Source organism: Lissotriton helveticus, chromosome 1_2 (assembly GCF_964261635.1).
Source record: "Lissotriton helveticus chromosome 1_2, aLisHel1.1, whole genome shotgun sequence".
Lineage (NCBI taxonomy): Eukaryota > Metazoa > Chordata > Amphibia > Caudata > Salamandridae > Lissotriton > Lissotriton helveticus.
The window spans coordinates 112,403,593-112,425,607 of record NC_136058.1 but is presented as its reverse complement, the minus strand read 5'-3'; the positions used below and the strand labels follow the sequence as shown (position 1 = coordinate 112,425,607).

The 22,015-nt window shown below is 46.8% G+C and overlaps 1 protein-coding gene and 1 non-coding gene across 3 annotated transcripts in view; both read right to left on the bottom strand.

Annotated features, from left to right (window-relative positions):
- PSMA4 (proteasome 20S subunit alpha 4) overlaps positions 1-22,015 on the bottom strand; it is a 162,434-nt gene that overhangs the window by 112,305 nt on the left and 28,114 nt on the right. For both annotated transcript variants that reach the window (XM_078669740.1, XM_078669746.1), the window contains exon 3: positions 16,345-16,387. In XM_078669740.1, coding sequence (XP_078525866.1) covers positions 16,345-16,387 — 43 coding nt within the window. The remainder of the gene's footprint in view (positions 1-16,344; positions 16,388-22,015) is intronic.
- On the bottom strand, positions 11,229-11,301 carry TRNAA-AGC (transfer RNA alanine (anticodon AGC)). Its single transcript has one exon. It is a non-coding gene; the product is annotated as a tRNA-Ala (tRNA).

Below are 22,015 nucleotides of genomic sequence, written 5' to 3'. Positions count from 1 at the left end.
TCACAAAGTAGCACAAGTAAAAAAAGAGTAGGTCTATGGAATTAAATGGTTAGAGAAAGGGAAAGGTAACTGCTAAAACAGCATCAATCACAAGAATAACCACCCAGTGAGAAATACATAGATTAAATTAAAGGACTCAAAATTTATGTTCGAGCTCCTAAACGGAGGGTTGTATAATAATAACTGAACCAGTCTTGTTTCTATCATTACAAAAAATGAAGCTATAATCACATGGATCTGGAGACTGGGAGGGGGGCTGGAGTATGCAATCAGGAGTGAAAGGTAGAGGAGAGGGTGGTATGAGGGGATGTCTTCCCCAAGGATGGTAGATTCTCGATAAGGAATTGCGAGGGGCAATCAGAATCTCGAGGGCCGTGACACATCATTGCACTGCTCTGCCCGCACAGACGAGGGATCTAGGGCAGAGGTAGCAGCGCCACCACAATGGTAAGAGTGTGACCCTCATGGGTATACCCCAACAGACAGGAATGCCCCAGCAGTTTGCAGAAGGACAGGAAATGCCCAGAAAGATTGACACTGATGGCCAAGAGTGGAGCATGAACACAAATTGCGTGTGGGTTCACAAGGAAATCCACACATGATATCACACAGATCCTGCGCCAGGTACACTCACATGGATGGTACGTTCCAGCACTCTGACCACTGCAGAGCCGACCCACCGGTCATGAGCAGTGAGTAGCTGCGAGCAGTCAGAAAATAGGATGCCGATCGCTGCTGAAGATTGCCAGCCAGATGTTTATTATTTCTTCAATTGTATTTGAAGCCGTCTTATATTCTGTTGAATTAAAGCCAGTAGATGGCGCTGTTGCTACACAGTAGACAAGGTTACAGTTGAACAAATGTGCAATAGCACATCGCAACCAGTCAGTGTTGTGCAATTAGAATTGACAAAACGGAGATAGAAAGGAATTCCTGTGTAGTCCGATCCACAGAAATAATTTGCTAATGAAGAACTTCTTCCAGGTGATTTGAATAACTTACTTGTAGACGAGACGATCTCTTATGATGCGGTTTGCTGAAAATTACCGGCTTGCTGTGCAGACACGTGAATAATACTCACAAAGATGACGTGCACCAGCTGCCCAACTACCCAGCGGTGCCAAACCACATGACCAAATGCTGTGCACGGACATGACGGTCACCAACATGCATCACTGAGGCACCATAAAGATGAGACTAGAGCGGGTGACTGCCTGAAGGACACGAGTCCCATCAAGAGTAACACAACACCAACACAGCCGAGGACAGACAACGGTATTACCGCAGGAAAGCTTTCTTAAAGCAAGGGGATACAGCAACTTCAGTTAAAACACCAGGAGTTCTGTTGATAGAGGACAGCTTCGGTTCTGGAAGCCTTCTTAATACTCCATTCAGAGCGTCTCTGTAATGGCGAGGAGGCGGAACTACAGGGGTGAAGCCCCAGAACTGCCCGCGTGGTATCCCAGTCTCATCGCCAATGAAGAACAAGCATTGGAAATGCAATAGGTCTCGCAGCATTAGAGTTTGTGCTTTTAGAATTGTTTATGGTTTTTTTTTTTTATCTTTAGCATTTTTGTTTCCTGTAGGCAATGCTAAAGAATTACAAAGAAAAAAAGCCATAAACAAATCTAAAAGCTCTAACTCAAATGCTCCGAGACCTATTGCATGCACCCATTCAGTTGTTGGCCTCTCAGCTGAGTCTGCCAACTAGACAACAAAGTGGAGGTGGGGCGGGGCTGCTGGGAGTAGAGCTGTGGACTTGGAAGAGGCGGGGCTGCTGGGAGTAGAGCTGTGGACTGGGAGGAGGGTGGGGCTGCTGGGACTGCTGGGAGTGGAGCTGTGGGCTGGGAAGAGAAGGGAGCGCTGCTGGAAGTGGAGCTGTGAACTGGGAATAGGGCGGGTGCTGCTGGGAGTGGAGCTGTGGACTGGGAAAAGAAGGGAGCGCTGCTGGTAGTGGAGCTGTGAACTGGGAATAGGGCGGGTGCTGCTGGGAGTGGAGCTGTGGACTGGGAATAGGGTTAGGCGCTGCTGGTAGTGGAGCTGTGGAACCGGAGAAGATCGAGTTTCTAGCTGCTGAAACTGGAGCTGAGGGTCAGGGTGAGGTGCTGCTGAGGGTCAGGGTGAGGTGCTGCTGAGGGTCACGGTGGGGTGCTCTTGACCCGGATCCGGACCAGGTTGAGACGATGTTGGGAGAAGGGTGATGTGCTGCTGAGGCTGGAGGTGTGGCTCGGGGGAGGGGAGTGCTGCTATCCAGTTGCTGTGGCTCAGTAGGGTGGCGAGGTGCTGCTGAAACTGGAGCTGTGGTTTGGGGGAGCTGCTGCTAAAATTGGAGAGCTGTGGGTCGGTGCTGAACTGGAGCTGTGACTCCTGATGAGGGCGAGGTGCTGCTAAATCTGGAGCTGTAGCCTGGGGGTCGATGAGGTGCTACCAAATTTAGAGCTGTGGCTAGGTGGTGCTGAAACTGCAGCTGTGGGGTCGGGGCGACGGCAAATGCTTCTGAAGTCGAGCAGTGGGTTAGCAAGCGAATGGGGTGCCGCTGAAAGTTGAGACGATGGCTGGTAAGAGGATGAGATGATGCTGAAATTGGAGCTGTGGCTGTGAAGAGAACAAGGTTCTCCTGAAATTGGAGCTGTGAAGAGACCAAGGTTCTGCTGAAATTGGAGCTGTGGCTGTGAAGAGAGTGAGGTGCTGCTGAAAGAGGAGCTGTGCCTCTGAAGAGGACGAGGAGCTGTGCCTCTGAAGAGGACGAGGAGCTGCTGGGAGCTGTGGCTGTGAAGAGGACGAGGCGCTGCTGAGAGCTGTTGCTGTGAAGAGGACGAGGCGCTGCTGAGAGCTGTGTCCCGGAGCTGTGTCAGTCAGTCAGTGGAGGCGGGGGCTGTGTCTCTGAAGAGGACGAGGCGCTGCTGAGAGCTGTGGCTGTGAAGAGGACGAGGCGCTGCTGAGAGCTGTTGCTGTGAAGAGGACGAGGCGCTGCTGAGAGCTGTGGCAGGCAGTTAGTGGAGGCGGGGAGCTGTGCCTCTGAAGAGGACGAGGCGCTGCTGAGAGCTGTGGCTGTGAAGAGGACGAGGTGCTGCTGAAAGAAGAGCTGTGCCTCTGAAGAGGACGAGGCGCTGCTGAAAGCTGTGTCCCGGAGCTGTGTCAGTCAGTCAGTGGAGGCGGGGGCTGTCCGTCAGTCAGGTGAGCAGTGCGCTCAGTGTCACAGCGGAGCCCGGGGGCTGTGCAGGGGCGGGAGGGGGCACGCCACCGAGGCTGCAGCCCTGTCCGAGCTGTGCCAGTCGAGCCCGGCGGAGAGTCCCAGGCAGGGAGCGAGTGCCGACCCCAGGAGCCTGAGCCGGGCACAGGGCGAGGTAAGCACCGGCCCCTCTCTGCGGAGGACCCGAAATCAAGCAAAGGTGTTACTTTTGGGGGGGGCTGGAGGGGGGGGGGGGGGGTTGGCTCAGGGTCTGAACCCTCAGTGAAACAGCTTGCTGGGGGAGGGGGCACTTAGCTGCGTGTTTGCGGCTCTCAGGGTCTGAACCACACGCGTTTCTTGTTTGTTGAGGGAGAGACCCCGTGAGACATGCCCAGGAGGTCTCGGGGTCTGAACAATTTAGGGACCTGCTTCTTGGGAGGGTGGGAGGAGGGGAGACTCCCGTAGCGTGTCCGGGGCATTCAGGGTCTGAAGCACACGTGTCCCAGCTCGTCGGGGCAGAGACAGCCCGAGGCGCGTGACCTCGGAGTTTAACCCGATGCTCAGAGAAGTAAGTTTCATTCCAGCAGCGTCCTCAGGCTCATAGCCACACACATTTTCGCTCTCCGGGTCCGGCCCTGCGACCCAGGAAGTCGGTTTATATATCCGTACGGTTGGCATTTCGTTCAGGGACACTAACCCACCGGGCACTGTACTTCCTGGGGATTTACCTGCCCATGTAAGTATGACATATAGAGATTATAATATAATATTAAAATAACGTTGCAATCTGAAAAAACATGTTTGCATGCATCCGTTGTAAACTAGGGGGAGGGGGCGGGAGGCGGAGAGTTGAGGCAGGCAGGCATGGGAGGAGAGGAGGAGGGGGGAGGAGAGTAGGGGAGGCACGGCCTAGCGGCCGTGCAATCAAGTAGTGAGGGGGCGGAGTTGTGGGAAGGCTGAGAGAGAGAGTAGGCGGCTGGGTGCATGTGCACGCGCTTTTAAGCTCAATGCACATGCGCATTGAGCTTAAAAGTCACGGGCACTGCAAGGAATCGCCACGATTCCTTGCAAGTTAGATAAAGTCTGGATGAGCCCCTATAGTCTCGCTTGCTCGATGCGCATGCGCATCGACAGGCGAGACCTAAAAATGCCACGAGCAGTGGCGGCTGGTGACATTTGAAACTGGGGTGGCGTAAAATTAGTGGTGGAGCACACTGCGGCAAGAGAGCGTAGCAAGCAAGCCTGAACGACCTAAGGAGGGCTCGGAGGTTCTCCCCATGAGAACATTTTGAACAAGCATTTGCAATGCAATAGGTCTCGCATTAGGAAAGTTTGAGCTATTGGTATTGTAAATGACAATTTTTTTATTTATGTGTTGGTTTTCAAAATAGCGAAATTAATATCTTTGTCATTTACAATGCCAATAGTTTTAACTTTCGCAAATGTGACACCTATAGCATTAGTAATGCAATATGTGTTGCATTTACGTTACTTAGACGTATTGATATTACAAATAACAATGGCTTTTAATTTTTTTTAATTAATACTTAAATCAAAGTTATTGTAATTTATAATGGCAATTGCTTAAAGTTTTGTAAATAACTTTTGTGAACATTATGTTCAGTGTATTTTATTGTGACGAAAATCCAAGAACAGAAGTGAAATACTAACATCTTTTTGTGACATTTGTAATAAAGCTTGAAACATTGAGAGAACATATTTGAATCAGTTGTTGAATGGTTGCACAGATTGATGCCGTTGTGCCCCTGAGTGATGTTATGGTGCCCTTGAGTGATGCTGTGGTGGTGCTGAGTGATGCTGTGGTGATGCGATAGATAGAGAGAGTGAGTGCGATAGATAGATAGAGTGAGGGCGATGGATAGATAGAGGGAGGGCAATTCATAGATAGAGGGAGGGCGATAGATAGATGGAGTGAGGGCGATAGATAGATAGAGTGAGGGCGATAGATAGATAGAGTGAGGGCGATAGATAAGAGTGAGGGCGATAGATAGATAGAGTGAGGGCGATAGATAGATAGAGTGAGGGCGATAGAGTGAGGACGATAGATAGACAGATACATAGAGTGAGGGCGATAGATAGAGTGAGGGCGATAGATAGATAGAGTGATGGCGATAGATAGATAGAGTGATGGCGATAGATAGAGTGAGGGCGATAGATCGAAAGAGATAGATAGAGTGAGGGTGATAGATAGATAGAGTGAGGGGGATAGATAGATAGATCGATGAGTGAGGCGATAGATATATAGATAGATAGAGTGAGGGCGATAGATAGATAGATAGAGTGAGGGCGATAGATAGAGTGAGGGTGATAGATAGAGTGAGGGCGATAGATAGATAGATAGACAGAGTGAGGGCGATAGATAGATAGATAGAGTGAGGGCGATAGATAGATAGAGTGAGGGCAATAGATAGATAGATAGATAGAGTGAGGGCGATAGATAGATAGATAGATAGATAGATAGATAGGATAGATTAGATAGATTAGATAGATAGATGGGATAGATAGAGTGAGGCCGGAGGAAAGTAAATACTTTGAAAAAGGGAAGACAAAAACATTTTCCACCCAGAGGACATAAGTAACTGAAATATAAAACTCCGAAATAACTTGAGTGCTGGTAAAGACCAGACGTAGCTTGATTACGTTTGGAAGTTAAATTACTTTTTGAGGGCCGAAGTAGCTCCTTCGGTTTCAAATGCCAGAAATAAAATGAATATTTTTGAAGGCCAGTGGTAACTTGTTTACTTCTGGGCGGCTTGGCGAGTTAAGCAATAGATTAGGGCATTTGGTGCGACCTGCAGGCCCGGGTCCAAGCTCTGCACGGCATGTCGGCCTTTCATCCAGACGAGGGTGATAAATGACGTATCATTAAATTGGGTAATGGTAGGAACATCTCTTTGTTACAGCGGAAGAAACCACTGCCACAGGTTCGATGTGAAACGCGATACTGTTATGAAATTGTTCATGTCGATGCGTTTTTCGTATATATGAAATGGCAAAGGATAAAGAGGTGGAAAAAAAGAGAAGGAGAGAGAAGAGGGCCAGAGGAAAGGAAAGAAAGACAATGAGATGAAATCGAGAAATTCGAGTGAAGAAGTCAAAAGGGGAGTGAAATACCAAGAGTGAGAAAGATAAAAAAAAGTAGAAAAGGCACAATAAACGTACCCCCCATTATCATGTGCTTGGCTGGATGCTCGTGTGTTTCACGCTGTCATTCCCTGTGCAGTGACCTCTCTTATTAGCACTCTAGAAACCCTCATTACCATATGTTAACAATAGCTATAATATGCATGTCAGTGCGAGCCACTGTGCAAGGGTTACACAGTTCACGAGAGAAACACGTTGATCTGAAGCCGGAGTCGCGTTATAGCTCGGAGCCCTTTCCAAAGGCTGTAGTTATCATCTTGTTAAAACAAGCAGGAAGTGGGATAAGGGAGGGGGTGGGCCGGGTGAGGTTTGGATGCCGAAAAAGCACGTGGAGCAAGAGGAATATGGGAGAGGGAGCAAAAAGTGAAGGGTAAAGTGGTGTACCGGACTACACAAAGAGTGAAAGCCCCGTATGTAAAATCAATTGTAATGAAAGAAACCGGCATATAATAGAAGGACAAAGCCCTGTCATTTAAAACTAATTTTAGCTGCCATAATAGGAAAACAGGGGGGGGGGCAGGGCGGCACATAACAGTGGGATACGAAAAACAATAATTACACGCATTCAGGAAAGCAGAGTTTGCGCATGAAAAATACAGTGAGAGAAAGCCCCGTATGTTCAAACCGATCATAATAAGCACATAATAGAAGGGCAAAGCCCTGTGATTTGAGTAATCTTCGTAAGCTATAATACGCAGGGGAGGCGGTGCGCAGTAGTGCAATGGCGATTATCAAAAACTGGGCGCATCAAGGAGGCAGAGATCGTGTGCTGTAAGGAAACTAGATGTGTGCGCGGTATATTGTAACACGCTGGTGGGCCAAAGTAAGAGGGCCCGACTAGTGGTGTAAGCCTCCTGGCCTGTGGGATAAGAGGAAGTCTTAGGTCTGTGCATGAGGCATGGGGCGCCTCCTATGATAAGCACGACACGGGATGTACAAGGTATTTTAGGAAAGAATACAGGCGGTAACCGGGCCAAGTTAGACACCGGTAGACATGGCGTATGGGCGGGAAGCACAAAACTCAGTACAAACGAGGGCCGATAAGGCGAAAAAAAATAATAATAATAAAAAGCTGCCAAACGTTCAATACTAAGGCTGGTGATAAGCTGAGATGGAAAGGCTTCGGTAGAAGCTGAGCGTATGTTAGACGTACCTGAAGAACACGATAACTGCAGCCTTCTGGTGATACAAAGTGACGGATAGCAGAGGAACAGGTTAAACACTAGTGAAAACCACGGGGAAAATGACGAGAGACGTGCAAGTAAGCACGTAGTGTGCTACGGGGCTGGCGGGGAATCCCCCAGTGGCTAGAAGCTGCACGGATGAATCCGTGTCATCTGGGTGATCGATTGCTTTAAAGGTGGCAGAGGCAGGACAAGTTCCTCACAGAGAATAATACGCAACTGTTTTTTAATGAATGAAATATACACGTTGCACAATCTGGTTTTTCTCAAGCAAATATAGGCATCTGGTTTCCATAAAAGCACAGGGAACGCCTTTCCAGAACTACCGAGCTAAACACAGCTCGCACCGACACCAAATAGCGTGGACTGTTAAACCGCTGTAAAAGAAAGCGCAGAGGCCGAATCTATGTACTCTAGGGAATCGGAGAACACAGATGAACAAATACTGCGTAAAAACTGTAAAGCAGTTGAACTATTGGAAAGTACTGGAACTATTGGAAAAACAAAATGCGGTGACGAAAAAAGGGGCGGGTGACGAAAAAAGGGGGCGGGACTTAAAAAAGGCACGGGAACGCCCCCGATTCGCGTCCGGACGGGGGAAAGAGTGACGGACAACAATGTCTGCCAATGGCTAGTCTCCATTTATGGAGCTAGCCAATGGTAGACTAAGGCGGGACATTGCCACATAGTGTAGATCAACAGATTTCGCCTGCGCGAACGCTGCTGCGCAGCGGACGCCAGGCGAAACCTAAAAAGAATGAATGCTTAAATGCGTAGGTATCAAACCACGTCTTAAGGCTGGCTTGCTTCCAATCCAGGTAGATACCCAATGGCACTTGGGGTGTTGCATCTTGTAGGTCCATACACACTTCCCCCCACTATTGGTATGATCCATACCGATAGTGGGGAAAGTGAAACTTAAGGTCATTGGCATCTAGCCTGGTGCTGGCGGAAAAACCACATCTGGCAGAAACTCAACTTGCTGATTTATGGCCAGTTTGGAAGCTGACAGCAGATAGACCTCTTCTCTGGTTTACAGGCACAAAATCTACTTTTTAAGACACTGAGGAAATATGCCCAGTTTAAAGCATCTTTAAAAATTTGCAAACCATTGGTAATATTAGAACTAATTAATAATGTGGGCCACTCCACATGTATATACATATATATTGAGAGGGCCATTGTTCCAGCGTCCCGCTCTTACCCTTTTTTGGTTCTCTCACGTCTTTAGGAAGGAGTATTAGCCACACTGCCCTGTGCCTACTTGGACCAGCTAGTACTTGGCATAGTCACAAAACCTACAGCAGACGGGGTTCAGGATGCATGGTTTGTGACGGGCTTGAGAAGTGATTTTGAGGGGAGGCATTGCACAGCTAACAACATCTACCAAAATTCTTAGTTTTCTGGGTCATAACCAGGGCATTAAGTGGGCCGGGTCCAGCGGATGCTGAGCACCAGAAATTCTAAAAAGCAGACGCTGAGACGTGTCCCTATTGGGCTTTCCGTTTTTGCTCTCACCCCCAGGTGGAAAAAAAAATCTTAACTCTGCAGCAGTATCACCTTTCACTGACTTTGATGTAACTTCAGAGATAGTACTTTCAGTCTCATCGTTTCAGAACTGAAGCATTTTCAATATTCTATAAAACAAAGCCATAGTTGTTGCTTATTTTTCTTAGCAAGTAACAACCATTGACAAATCCAATAGTTCTGGCTTCTTGTTGGTGTAAAGGTTACTTGTGTTATATACCTGGATGCAATGACAGAAGCAGCACAATACTAGTTTGGGGGCACACTATTCTTAGCATAGATTTTTAGCTTATGTGTGTTTAAATCACACCCTTAACGATTTCGGCCATGCCCCTTTGAGAGACCACCCAGTTTTTTCATTCCACTTTAAGCCATGGTCCTAACCATAATCTTAATATTTTTTTATAGCAATAAGTGTATGCATATGTTTATTATGTATATTATACAGTGATGGTCTCCAATGGGTAATTATGGTTCCGTCTCACTTTCCTTTGAATAGGCATTTTTTGATTTACCTATAACTTTTGACCCCATGGAAGGATTACCACGAAACTTGTCAGTCTACTAACTGTCAGCTAAGCTTCTGCATGCTATGATTCATATACATCTGTCCACAGGTAAATAAAAGTTAAGGAGTGACAAAAAAAAACTAGTTTTTTCCTATTTTAGGTCCGACAGGAAATGTTGCTTTCATCTACAGTTCAAATTACTGAACAGAGTTTCACCAAACTTGTCACTGAAATAGAACTCTACACATATCCGTTCAGTAGCTTGTGAGATATAACCATTTAAAAAAGTTTTTAAAGATCAGTCCACAAGCAAAAAAATATAACGGGGGGCAGGCAATAAAACAAGCATACCAGTTATAGCTCCCATAGTCCAAACAGCTGCACAGATGTATACCAAACTTGGTATAATAATCCACATTTGTAAAGCGCACAATCACCCGTAAGGGTCTCTAGGCGCTGGGGGCCGTCGGGAAGATTAAGCAAGCTATTGTCCAGAGTCACATGGTGCTGGGCTAATCTGCCGCCGGAGCCGGGGATCGAACCGTGATCCCCAGATTCCAGCGTCAGTCGCCCTGGCCGCGGCGGTATAACATTTTTATTTTGTCGAGAACATGTTATTTTGGTTTGATGTAAATCGCTTCAGTATTTTTTGGGATATATACATTTTAAAAAGTTACCATTTGAGCTCGAGTGTTAACACTCTCCTACTTGCAAGTTTCGCATTGTGGACTAAAAGTTAGCACAGCCATGAGTGGCCAAAACTAAAGGTGGCTGACCCCTGGGAAGACGTCATGGGTAGCCACAAGTATTGGAAATACAAAGCAACGGAAAAGGTTATCAAGTAAATGCTTCAATATCAACATGTTGAACCTTCTACAAAAATATTTTTGGGACTCCTTGAACACTCCCTTTCAGTACAACATTTGTTTATTAAGTATTGTTTCGGAGCAGTAAGGCCAGTAAGGTAAGCAGTAAGGTTGAGTGCGGTATTTGTTGACAATGTGCAATAACACCGGTGCGGCTGTGTTTTTTTCTTCTCATATGGCCATAAAAATGCAAGCGATAGGATTAAAATACCGGCCAGGTGGCAATCCTACCAAGAGCCCCGTGGCATTACAGAAGTGTACCCTATGACTGGTGAAAATAATTTTATAACTCCAAAAACATTGTTTTCTAGTCTTTTTTCTATTAAGATGTAATTTTAACACTTGCTATGTGTAAATGTTTTAAATAGGGAGCCTAAAATTATAGCTGTGTCTAACATCTTTAAGATCGTTTTTGGCTTCTGGCATGCCCGCCACCCTGCACATGGCACGTGGGTTGCAAACCCGCTTTAATGGAAATTAACTACTACGACAGAAGTCCCCCTCTTTTCATTCTGGAACTGGTCTAAAATGTTTGTGTACATGGAAGCTGGACTGTGAAAGAGAATAGCAGAGACAGGGTCGTGGTTATGCAAATCAAATTCTAGTGCTGAAAATTTCAATTCAAATTGATATAAACATTTACAGAGCTTCATGCACTTGCTCTGTTGTGATCAAATAACTGTTTATGTTCGTGTTTGGCAAACTTAGTTTACTCTTGTTTGCTTCTAACTGTACATGTCCATGAAATAATATTCTTCCTAAATTATATATTTGGGAAACGGAAACGCTTACAAAACAGTTCATGTGGAGAATGCGGGCATCGATCCCGCTACCTCTCGCATGCTAAGCGAGCGCTCTACCATCTGAGCTAATTCCCCACCTACAAATGCTCCACTCTGAGCCCCATATATTAAGTGAAGCTCAACGTAGACGCTCATATTATGAGGAATGTAGTTGGCGTTTTTTGTCACGTTTTCCCTCTTGCCCGTGAGGATAAACAGATCATCACCAGGCATCTTTTACACCGCCTGTAGCCCAACAGAAAACTATGCTGTCACTTAATCCAGAACAAAAGTAAACAAGTAAAAGTGCCGACTTGCCTCAATTCTGACACCTGTTAAGACAAAGAACTATACTGCCCCCTCGGTAGCTCTTTAGAATGATCACAAACTAACACATTTAATTTTCAACTATTCAAAACCTTAACCAGCGTCCAGCGGCTCGAAGGAAGGAAACCTGCTACAGCGCATGCGCATTAGGCAGACCACGTTTCATGGCTTCAGCCTCGTCACTGGATTTAGCGCTTCTGCTTAGTATTCGAGCCTGTATCACCCGTATGTTGAACGAGTGTCTTCAGAGATAATAACTTTTATTCGCTGAGAAGGAACAACTTTCTCCTTTCAAGAATTTTGCATCGATTGTAAATATTTCTCATGTAACAACAATCACAACAAGAACTAACAAGGCTAATAGACCTCGCCTTTGAGACGGATTGGCTTTACTAATCGGATTGAGCTATGCTGAACAGCAATAATTATTAATGAATACATACAAATATAAAAGTATTCGGGCGGCCGTGCACATTATAGGTATTGTGTCACTGTGAATAAAGCTGGCGCCATGTTAAAAACAAGTCAGGTCCCGGGCCGGCTAGCCAATCACAGCGCGGCCCGGGGAATGACATCACGGGGGTGTCCCGGGCCGGCAGCCAATGACAGCGCGGCCCGGGACAAAGGGGCGGGGCTTAAAAAAAGTCTCAGAAACGCCCCCGAATCGCGTTTGTGAGAAAGCGCGATTGACAGCCTCTGTCTCCCAATGGCTAGTCTCCATTTATGGAGCTAGCCAATTGGAAACAGAGGCTGTCCTAACCTCACTATTGAAAACAATAGATTTCGATCTGGGAGGGGCTTCGCCCCTCACCAGGTTTCGAAACCTAAAAATGAGTGGGCAAATGGTGTAATTTCAAGCAAATTTTAGAACACATGCACTTTAATCTTCCCAGTCAAAAACGAGGATTGTATTGTATTGTATTGTATTGTATTGATGATTTGTAAAGCGCGTTGGCTACCCAGGGGCGTCCCAGCCTAGACCAACCGTCACCTCCTTTTTGACTGTGAAGAGTAAAGTGCATGTGGTTATGTAGATGCCTAATTAGGGCCACCATGAAACTATATGTCACCAAAAACACAGTGCTCAGATCATGGGCTTTTATTTACAAACCACAGTAATCTGGTATTTCAGTAGCAGTGATGAGATAGAAGACTACACTCTTGAATGTATTCAGTTGTTAAATGAAAGCTGAGGTTTACAACACTGTCACTGGTGACATGGGGTCTACTTATATTCCTACAACTTGTACATTTTTATTCAAATTGTTTTCTGCTGCTTTCTAAATAAACTATGCATATTACTGTATACAAACAGTAAATGCAAATATCAGAATTAATCTTTCTTGTACTATGTGCACAATTATATCATTGTGATAATGACTCAATAAGTGGAAAGTATGATACTACTGGAAAGTAGCTTAGATGATGCTATTGGATAGGCGACAAACCTTGACCACTGTCATAATATTCTCAGTTACCTATCTGCAATGGATATGTGGTGGAATAAACAGTTAGCGTGCTAAAGGTATACGCAAGAGTGAGTTTGTGGAAAAATAACGGAGCTCTCTAGTTGTAGCAAAATAGAGCTCTACTAAGTGCCACGTATCTTGAGTCAGAGTAAAGGACAATAGTACATTTTTTGCACCACTGCATTGATAGAGGTTAATCGCACAAGTATGCTAAGTTCAGCTTAATGAGTGCATTCAGCGATTTTCCATACTTGTAACTCAGAGATTGTATGGCCACCATTAACTACAAGAGGTCCATCAGGATACTGATAAAGACAGCCAGGCTTGAGCTCCATTTTGAATGAAAGCCTCTCCTTCATGAAATTCTCTTTTCACCCTGATCTTTCAGTCTAGGACTGCACACATGCAGCCAAAAAAGTCTGCGTGGACAGCATTTACTTTAGTTTTCCACTTAACTGCTCACCTGCCTTTAGACAGGCAGCTGACCACCCAGTCCCCCGAACAATAGATTGCAAGTTTTAGAAATACAAGATTGTGCCCCAGCAAAGTCTAGAACTGCAGGGCAAGGCCCAAAAGAGGAAATACACTGTCTTGAGCGTATTCATCTGTCTGCTGCAGATTGCATTCTGTAAGCAGCAAGTCATTTATTAATTTTGATGACAGCCTGTCTGATGGGTGGTGAATGTGGGAAGGCTAATAAAGCAATAATAAACAGTTATAGTAAGTCATTATTTCATGAAGCCCACACACACCTTCTAAATTTCGGGATGTATATGTTGTCCAAAGAAGTGGCTGGAATTATGCTACTTTTTGTTGGGTGGTAAACAAAAAATTACAAAAAATGTGCAAAACGTTTTTTGGAGAGTACACTGCAAATCACAAAACAAAAACTTTCAGAAATTGCAAGATTTATGCAATTCTACTACGATTTATTCTTAAAGTGAGGCATATATATATATACAGCCAGCTCCGAGATGCTGTCTTCGGTTCCAGGAAAGAGGAACATTTGAAACTAGCTTCCGATAATGGCCTTAGTAGCATACCATGAGTGTGATTGCACCCATTTTTGTGTAATTATGAGGAAGGAGTTTCCTACAAATCTGTGAGAAAAAAAAAAAACCTCTATAGTCTCAAATAATAATACACAGGGTTGGACTTGGAAAGAAAATAAGCCGGAACTAAAATAATAGTGGCCCACATTTAGCGCCTACCATTGCACTTTTGAAAACGTATTTATTCACATCTTTAACATCAGTATGTAAAGCAATCTCACACATTAAACGCGCACACACTGAATGAATCAAATATTTCAGTGAGTTCATTTTTTTCGCTCTTTTGTCTGCTACTGTAAACCTTCGCACGTCAGTCCGTTTTAGCCCAAGAATGATTAATAAATTAAAGCACTCCCCATCCGATCTTCGTTTCCATTCTTTGACCTTGCTTTCACCTGCAGCTGCCCGCGCGCCGTAGCCTTTAACCCGCTGCTGCATCGATCACTCTTGTCCCTCCCCATGCCTCAATCCCCATTCATTGAGTTACGTGCTATCCCTGTGGTCGAATATCTGATGGCCAGAAACGGCATATTTGTTTCAAGGCAGGGTACAGGCCAGGATCGAAACTGTCTTTTAATTAACGCCCGCTTGGGCCTTACTTGCGCTGCCTGGTCAACTCACTCACTCCTGACTAGCTGCACTGCTGTCGCTAGGTTTTAAAATAGCAATGAGTGTTATCTTCGAAATCAACGCATCAAGGTTGCATTCTCAGACAAGTAAGGATAAAAAACATATTCTCTTCACTTCAGAGCAATATTAGGGCTGACCTACTTCTACAGCCTGGAGCTGGACTGTCTCGGGACTCGAGTCAGAGTCATCTCTGCAGTCCATGCCAGTCTAGCTCTTGCTGGAGTTGATGATGGTGTAAATGACTTCCTTTGCTTCTTCCAGAGAGTTACGCCACCGAGTGCAAACACACAACGCGGGAAGCAGTGTGATGTCGAGTCTGCGCAGACTCAAATCCTCTGCTTCCCGCCTGCCACACCCCTTTCCCAACTCGTCACAGGGTGGGTCACACCACGCCCTGTAATGAGTTGGGAAAGGGATGGGTGACAGTCTCCACTCCCTGATTGACGTGGAGGGTGAGCGATCCCGGGCTTGGAGTTGAAACGCCGGGGCTAACTCTACCTTCACGCCTTCAGGGGGTGGAGACTGGGCCTTGAAGCTCAGTCTTTGCCGAGCTGATGACATCACAGCCTTCAGGGCTGTGAGGTTCTCAGCCGGCAAACACTGCAAGGAGCGTCAGTCACCTCACGTGACATCCAGACTTCACTATGCCCACTGTCACGGCGCGGGTAATACGGTGAGGGGCTTCTGGGGCAGACAGTGCCCTGTCTGTGTTCACTGTAATGATTATAATATATTGAAAGAGAAGACATAAAAACACGGGTATTTTTTTTAATTAATTGCAATTTGAGCAGTGAACACTTTTTTCAATGTAACTGGGGCGGAGCCCCGACGCCCTTGGTGAGAAACCGCCACTGGCCACGAGGATCACAGGTAAGTTTCTTTATTAAGTACTAGAAATAGATGTCTTCAGCAGGGCTCGAGACGGGGTACCACGCGGGTGGACGGCGTCCCCCCACTTATTTTACGGGGGGGGCGTCCCCCCTGCCAAACAGCTGAACTTCACTCTTTGGCCTCTCTGGGACGAGATCGGAGCTCACAGCACGCTGCACACGCGCTGGCTTCTCAAATGCAATCGCATCGAAGGGGTGAGCGACGGGAGGCAATGAGCCAGATGGTCCAAGCCACCTTTTGTGACGTCACTTCCGGTGACAGCGTCCCCCCACTTCTTTTTTTTTAGGACTTGTGCCCTGGTCTTCAGTCTAGCCACGCATAGCATCTGACAAGAGGCCCTTCAACATTTTATATAATCTCCAATTTGAACATTCCAATAGTGAAGAAATGCAGGCAGTGGAAGGAAACGTAACCAGGGAAAGGGACAATTGAGGGACAACACAACAAGGAGTGTTATTGATATGGATATGTAACCATGTATCAAATTAAATACATTTCGTGTGAATGATTTCCTTGGGACCACTGCACACGTACTTTTACCTTGTACCAAGGTTCCCTGTGGAAGAATGGTGCTGCACTGTTTCATGTATACATGTAAGTTTACAAGAGCAGCATAAAAGGTTGAAAACACAGACTCAAAATACCAACACAGTTGTTATACTTTATGTGGCTCAAATCACCAAACAAAATGCTTATTCTACAATGACCCAAACCTCTCAGAGGACAAATTGACAATTAGGTTACTTATTACCAATGTACAATCCACCTACCTTCAGGGGAGAAAATAGTTGTCCTTGAATCATATCGTCGAGACTGGAAAGAAAAAAAAGTTTCTTATATCACAATAAGGCATAAATCAACTATTAGACTGGTTTGTCACCATGAGACATTTCTTTTTCAATCAGTGCTGTAACCCCACAGTAATTGCTTTAAAAAACCCTTCTCAAAATAAAAGGTGTACAGAGTGAAGTTGACCCTAGCACTGTGAATGGCAGCTTCTTATCAATGAATGAAACATCTGCCAAGAGAATTGCTTAGAAACGGAAAGTATAGATGTACTACAGAGCAGAGTGATATCTTCAAGCTTGTAGCTCTTCAGAACTCCCTACTTCAGTTCAAAGAGATGGAGGGCCACTTGACAAATTAAAAGGACAGTCAAGTCTTGGCTATTTGCTTTAACATTCTATAAATGTGTGTTAATGCATTTCCATACTTGGCATGACATTGCTTGCCGTAGCCAGTTACTGCTCTGTATTGATTGTTACCACCCCAACTTTTTGCAACTCGCTATTCTTCTACTCAGCGATAAACCACTCAGGTGGTTTAATCTGTGGAAGACAAATGCTCAACTCCTTGTGTGCTAAAGATGTGCTAGGTACGTCCTCCGTGCCGGTGCCGAGAATGTGCCCAACATGTCCTATTATCCACCTACGAAGAAAGCACTGGTGTCACCAAATGCCCCCCAGTAGGGATGGCAGCAGAAGCTCTTCTATCCCAACCTCTCCCCCAAGTGATCTAATGGTGCTCCGACGTCATCAATAGGAATGGTGTGTACGCGCTGAAAGCCATTTGCTTCCAGCATTTCAGGTGTGTACAACGTTCTGGTATGTCCTCTTGTCTGTGGGGTTGGGTGGGAAATCGGATCGGGAGCAGAATAGACACTGGGTAAAGGAAAGAGTTTTTCCTTAATCCCTCGTCATTACTGCTGCGTGATCACGTGTGGGAGGGGGGTTGTAAAGCCAGTTGACATTTGGGAAATAAATACTTTGATATGGGAGAGGGCGACCCTTTCAGCAAGGGTTGCTCCACAATCCAGGGAAATATGTTCAGGCCTTGTATCCTCGGGAGGTTTCCACTAGACTTCAGGGAATTTTATTTAGGCAATCAGGTTGGGCACTCGGGTATGGGTCACCCCCCATAAAACAATGAAACATGTTTTGCCTGTAACCCCTACCCGCACCCTTAGACAAGAGTCACTTCCTAGAAATAGTTAGACATGTTTGTCCTGTTAATTTCCCCCTAAGGGACAGAGTGGCCATATTTTAGGCCACTCTACCCTCTGGTTGGAGGCGGGGGTGAGGGGACTACTCGCCACTATGGATTTTGTAATTTATGCATGTTGTGGAGCCTTTCAAAAATATTTGCCTGTGTCCGCCAGTCCCCGCTCATATCGGCCGATCTATCCCCATGGAGAGCCGAAAACTCTAGATGTGTTGGAATTTGTATTTATAGATATCGGGGAAGCAGCCCCTTACGCAAGGGGCGCTTCCCAGTATTGCAAACACGTCCTTTGTTTTCAGTTCCCAGCTTTTAGCAGAACAGATATTTGTGTAGGTCTATTTGCCCATGGTGGTGGCAGAAACCACTAGACACCAGGGAACACGTTTTTGTGTGGTGAACTGGCCTCTGGCTGGTGGTGTGTGGACTGGCATGTGCCTGGCTGGTTGGCTAACAATTGACTGGTGGTGTGTGTAAACTGGTGATTGGCTTAAGTCTGGCCGGTGGCAGGAGTATGGGGCACTCCCTTTGTTTTGTGCCCCCTTTGGGGGCAGATAGGATGGTTGAGACGCTGAGCTGCCCCCAGAGACAGACTTCATTGTGTTTTATGTTATGCTCATTTATGTTGATATAGTGCACAAATCACCCAAGGGTGTTAACTGTTTTATTTGTCTCATTTGCAGTTGTCAACTTAATGTTTTATTTCTTCTTTTTAATGTAGGTATAGCTTTTGATTTCCTTGGCGGCGACACCTAGTTGCACTTTCGGCATTGATAGAGCTGCAGTTAGTTTTGTTGGATGCATTTGGTAATAACACTTTTTGTGTATTGTTTACTTCAAATGAGTATCATTGCCTTGCGCGACACAGATTTTTTTTTAGCTCGAGCCTATAGGTGCAGCGCACATGCTTTGCGAGGCATGCAGTAACGAGTATGGAGTAGAAGCTCCGCCCATGTTTTTAATTGGCTCGTGTCATTGTCTTTTGGAAAATGCTGCCGTCTGATTCATTATGAGGCTCTTTAGTCCCTCCTTATTATGGTCATGCCGTCATTTGTATCCTTCCATGGCTACTGGCCCCTTTACTTCAAGTGTTGCACGGCATGTGTTATTTAGATTGCGAGTACTATTTTCATTAATAAGGCTGCCTTCTCCCCCCTCCCGCAGTCTCTCGCCCCTCCCGCAGTCTGTGCCTTCTCGCCCATGCACTCCCATGATTTATTTATTTATTTATTTTGAAAGTTTTATATAGCGCGAACAAGATCTTTGCAGATATCAGAGCGCTTTACATAGAGAGAGTACAAGATCCTAATCAAACAGCTAAGTCAGTAAAGCTAACAGCACAAATCGATGTAGATCAAAAATACAGATAATACAGATAAACAAAGAGGTCGAGCAGGGAGTAAGGTCTGTGCATATTCTTTAAGAGTCCGAAGTAGTGGTTCAAGTGTAATTAGTACACTTGAACTACTTGGTGGGTTGGGTTGAGTTGGGTGAGAGTTGTATGGGGTTTGTGCAGAGAAGTTCTTTGATGATGTGCAGTTCTTCTTTGACCTGGATGAGGGTGGCCATGATCTTGTCCAGCGTGGGGTATGCGATGGCGGTGGGAGCGGGGATCAGAGGTGCATGACTGACCCGTGAATTAGCGAGCAGGAGGGGGGGTAGGCTGGTGTTCGTGCAGGGCTCCATTGTGTCAGTGTCCATGTACGGGCCGGAGTTAGGGAGGAGAGAGAGTTTGGGCGGGGGCGGTATGGATGAGGTAGAGAGGGGGTTGGTGGAGGGCGGAGAGAGCAGGGTGGAGGCTGGGTGTAAGTTAGTGGTGGTGGGGGTGCAGTAATGGCAGTGAGGACTGAGAGTGGGGGGGGGGGGGGAAGTGGGATTGATGGTGGACCTGTTGAGAGGTGGGGGAGTTAAGTAGAGAGAGGAAGTGTGTTCTGCGTATTTAGTCAGAGGGTAGTGGGGGCTGAGGATGGGAGGGGATAAAGGGTGGGAATTGTCGTTGTGTGTGTCGTTCCGGAGCTGAGCTAGGTTGTGGGTGGGAGCTGTGATGTCAGGGGAGAGAGGAGTGTGGGTGGGAGCTGTGATGTCAGGGGAGCGAGGAGTGTTTATGGAGTGTGTAGAGGTCCGAGGGTTGGTAGAGGCAGAGTTGAGGGTGCTGTCAGGGGAGAGAGGAGTGTGGGTGGGAGCTGTGATGTCAGGGGAGAGAGGAGTGTTAATGGTATGTGTGGAGGTCCGAGGGTTGGTCGAAGGGGAAGGGGTGGTGTTGAGGGTGATGTCAGGGGAGAGAGGAGAGTGGGTGAGAGCTGTTGTGTCAGGGGACAGAGGGGTGTTAATGGTATGTGTGGAGGTCTGAGAGTTGGTAGGAGGGGAAGGGGTGGGGTTGTGGGTGAGAGCAGTGTGGGTGGGAGCTGTGATGTCGGGAGAGAGATGAGTGTTAATGGTATGTGTGTAGTTCTGAGGATTGGTGCGTGGGGAGGGGGTGTGGTTGCGGGTGAGGGTAGTGGAGTCCGGGGTGAAGGGGATGGCGGTGAATTGAGTCATCGGTGCATTACAGGAGGTTAAGAATTAAAAGTTAAACGGGTGCAGTTTGACTAAATGTACCGAATACAGGTAGCTGTATGGTGCTGTCAGTATACTGGAGCAAAATACAACAGCAACAGTAAGTCACATGAATCGCAAGTGACATTAGCGAGCAACCAAAAGATATATGCGGTAGCAAATGTTGCAGTACAGGAGTTAAATGTACCAGGTGATACTAGTGAGCACCCATAAGTAAATATGAGGTAGCAGTCGGTGCATTACAGGTTATAATACCAATACATAAAAACAGATAGTTGTAGATTATGAGCACCTAAAAATATATGAGGTAGTAATCAGTGCGTTACAGGTAAAACAATTACATAAAAACAGGTTATAGGACCAATACGTAAAACCAAATAGTTGTACACTGTGAGCACCCAAGAATATATGAGGTAGCAGTCGGTGCGTTACAGGTAAAAACAATTACATGACAACAGGTTATAGGACCAATACATAAGAAACAAATCGTTGTACACTGTGAGCATCCAAGAATATATGATGTAGCAGTCGGTGCATTACAGGTAAAAAACAATTGCATAAAAACAAAATAGATGTAAAAATGCTGCAATAGAAGGCAGACACTATCACAAGAGCGTGTCGATATAGGCTAAGTAAGGTGCGCGGTAGTGGAACTTAGTCTATGTGTCCGGTTCTCAGGTCATGCTCCAATAGTGAGATTGACTAGTCCATGATGGCCGCCACTGAGAAAGATCAGTCTAAAGTGACCGCCAAGAAGGGGAGTCGGAGACAGTAGTCCTCTGTTTGTTGTTCTTGCTTTGAGAGCATGGAAGGGCCTTCTGGGAGGGAGTCTTATCTCTATTTTGATGGACCTGTGTGGAGGAGTTATGCAGAGGAGCCTCGTGGGCGTCTGGAAGTACAGGCAGAGATTTATGGTTTCAGTTAGTGACCCCTGCCCTTATGAACAATGGCGGTTTAAAAATATGAGACGAGTGGAGTAAATAAAATACCTTATGGTTATTTTCAGCTCTGTGGCGCCTTAGAGTTGAGATTGCAGTATTATTGCCGATATCACGCTTTGCAGGCATCCAGGGTCTAGGCAAGAGGTGAGGCAAGCAAGATGCGGTGAACTACTGGCAGGCTGCGTGCAAGACCCCATGCCCGATCCTCGGTCCCCGCCAGCACCGCAAGAAGGCTGTAGGTCCGCAGGTCCGCTCCTATGGCCCTTGCAGCAGCATGAGAGGGGGGCCACCGGGAGTCACGTCTGCCGAAGGAACCTCGCTGTTGCCCGCAAATCCAGAGCTCCTACGCTGCAACCCTTCCCGCCTCGCTAGGCGATGTCGTGTGTCTCCCGCTTTCCTCGCCTTTAGCCTCGGGACTCCACTCTTACCGCATGAGCCCGGGTAGAATCCGCCGAGCAATATGAGGGCAGCTCCCTCGCAGATCCTCACAGCTCCCTCGCAGATCCTCACAGGGGGCGTCTCTGCTCCCAGTCAGCGGTCAGGCATCCCCTGCTGGCTCCGGTCAGCGCCCCATCAGCCGGTTCCCGCCATCTGTTGTGGTTGGGGGCCAGCTCAGTCGACCCCACCGAGCCTGAGCGCCCACTCTCCAATGGGCGCCGCAAGAATCCGGGCAGAACCGCCACGCAGCAAGAGGGCAGCTCTCTCGCAGTCCCTCACGAGGGGCGTCTCTGGTCACAGTCTGGTATCCCCTGTTGGCTCCGGTCAGCGCCCCAGCAGGCTCACAGCGGATGTCTCGATCCCAGTCTGGAATCCCCTGCCGGCTTCAGTCCGCGCCCCAGTAGGCTCACAGCGGGTGTCTCTGGTCCCAATCTGTTCTCCCCTGCAGGCTCCGGTCAGCACCCTTGCAAGCTCCAGGCAGTCAGCCGTCCGTTCTAGGCGCCTGCGA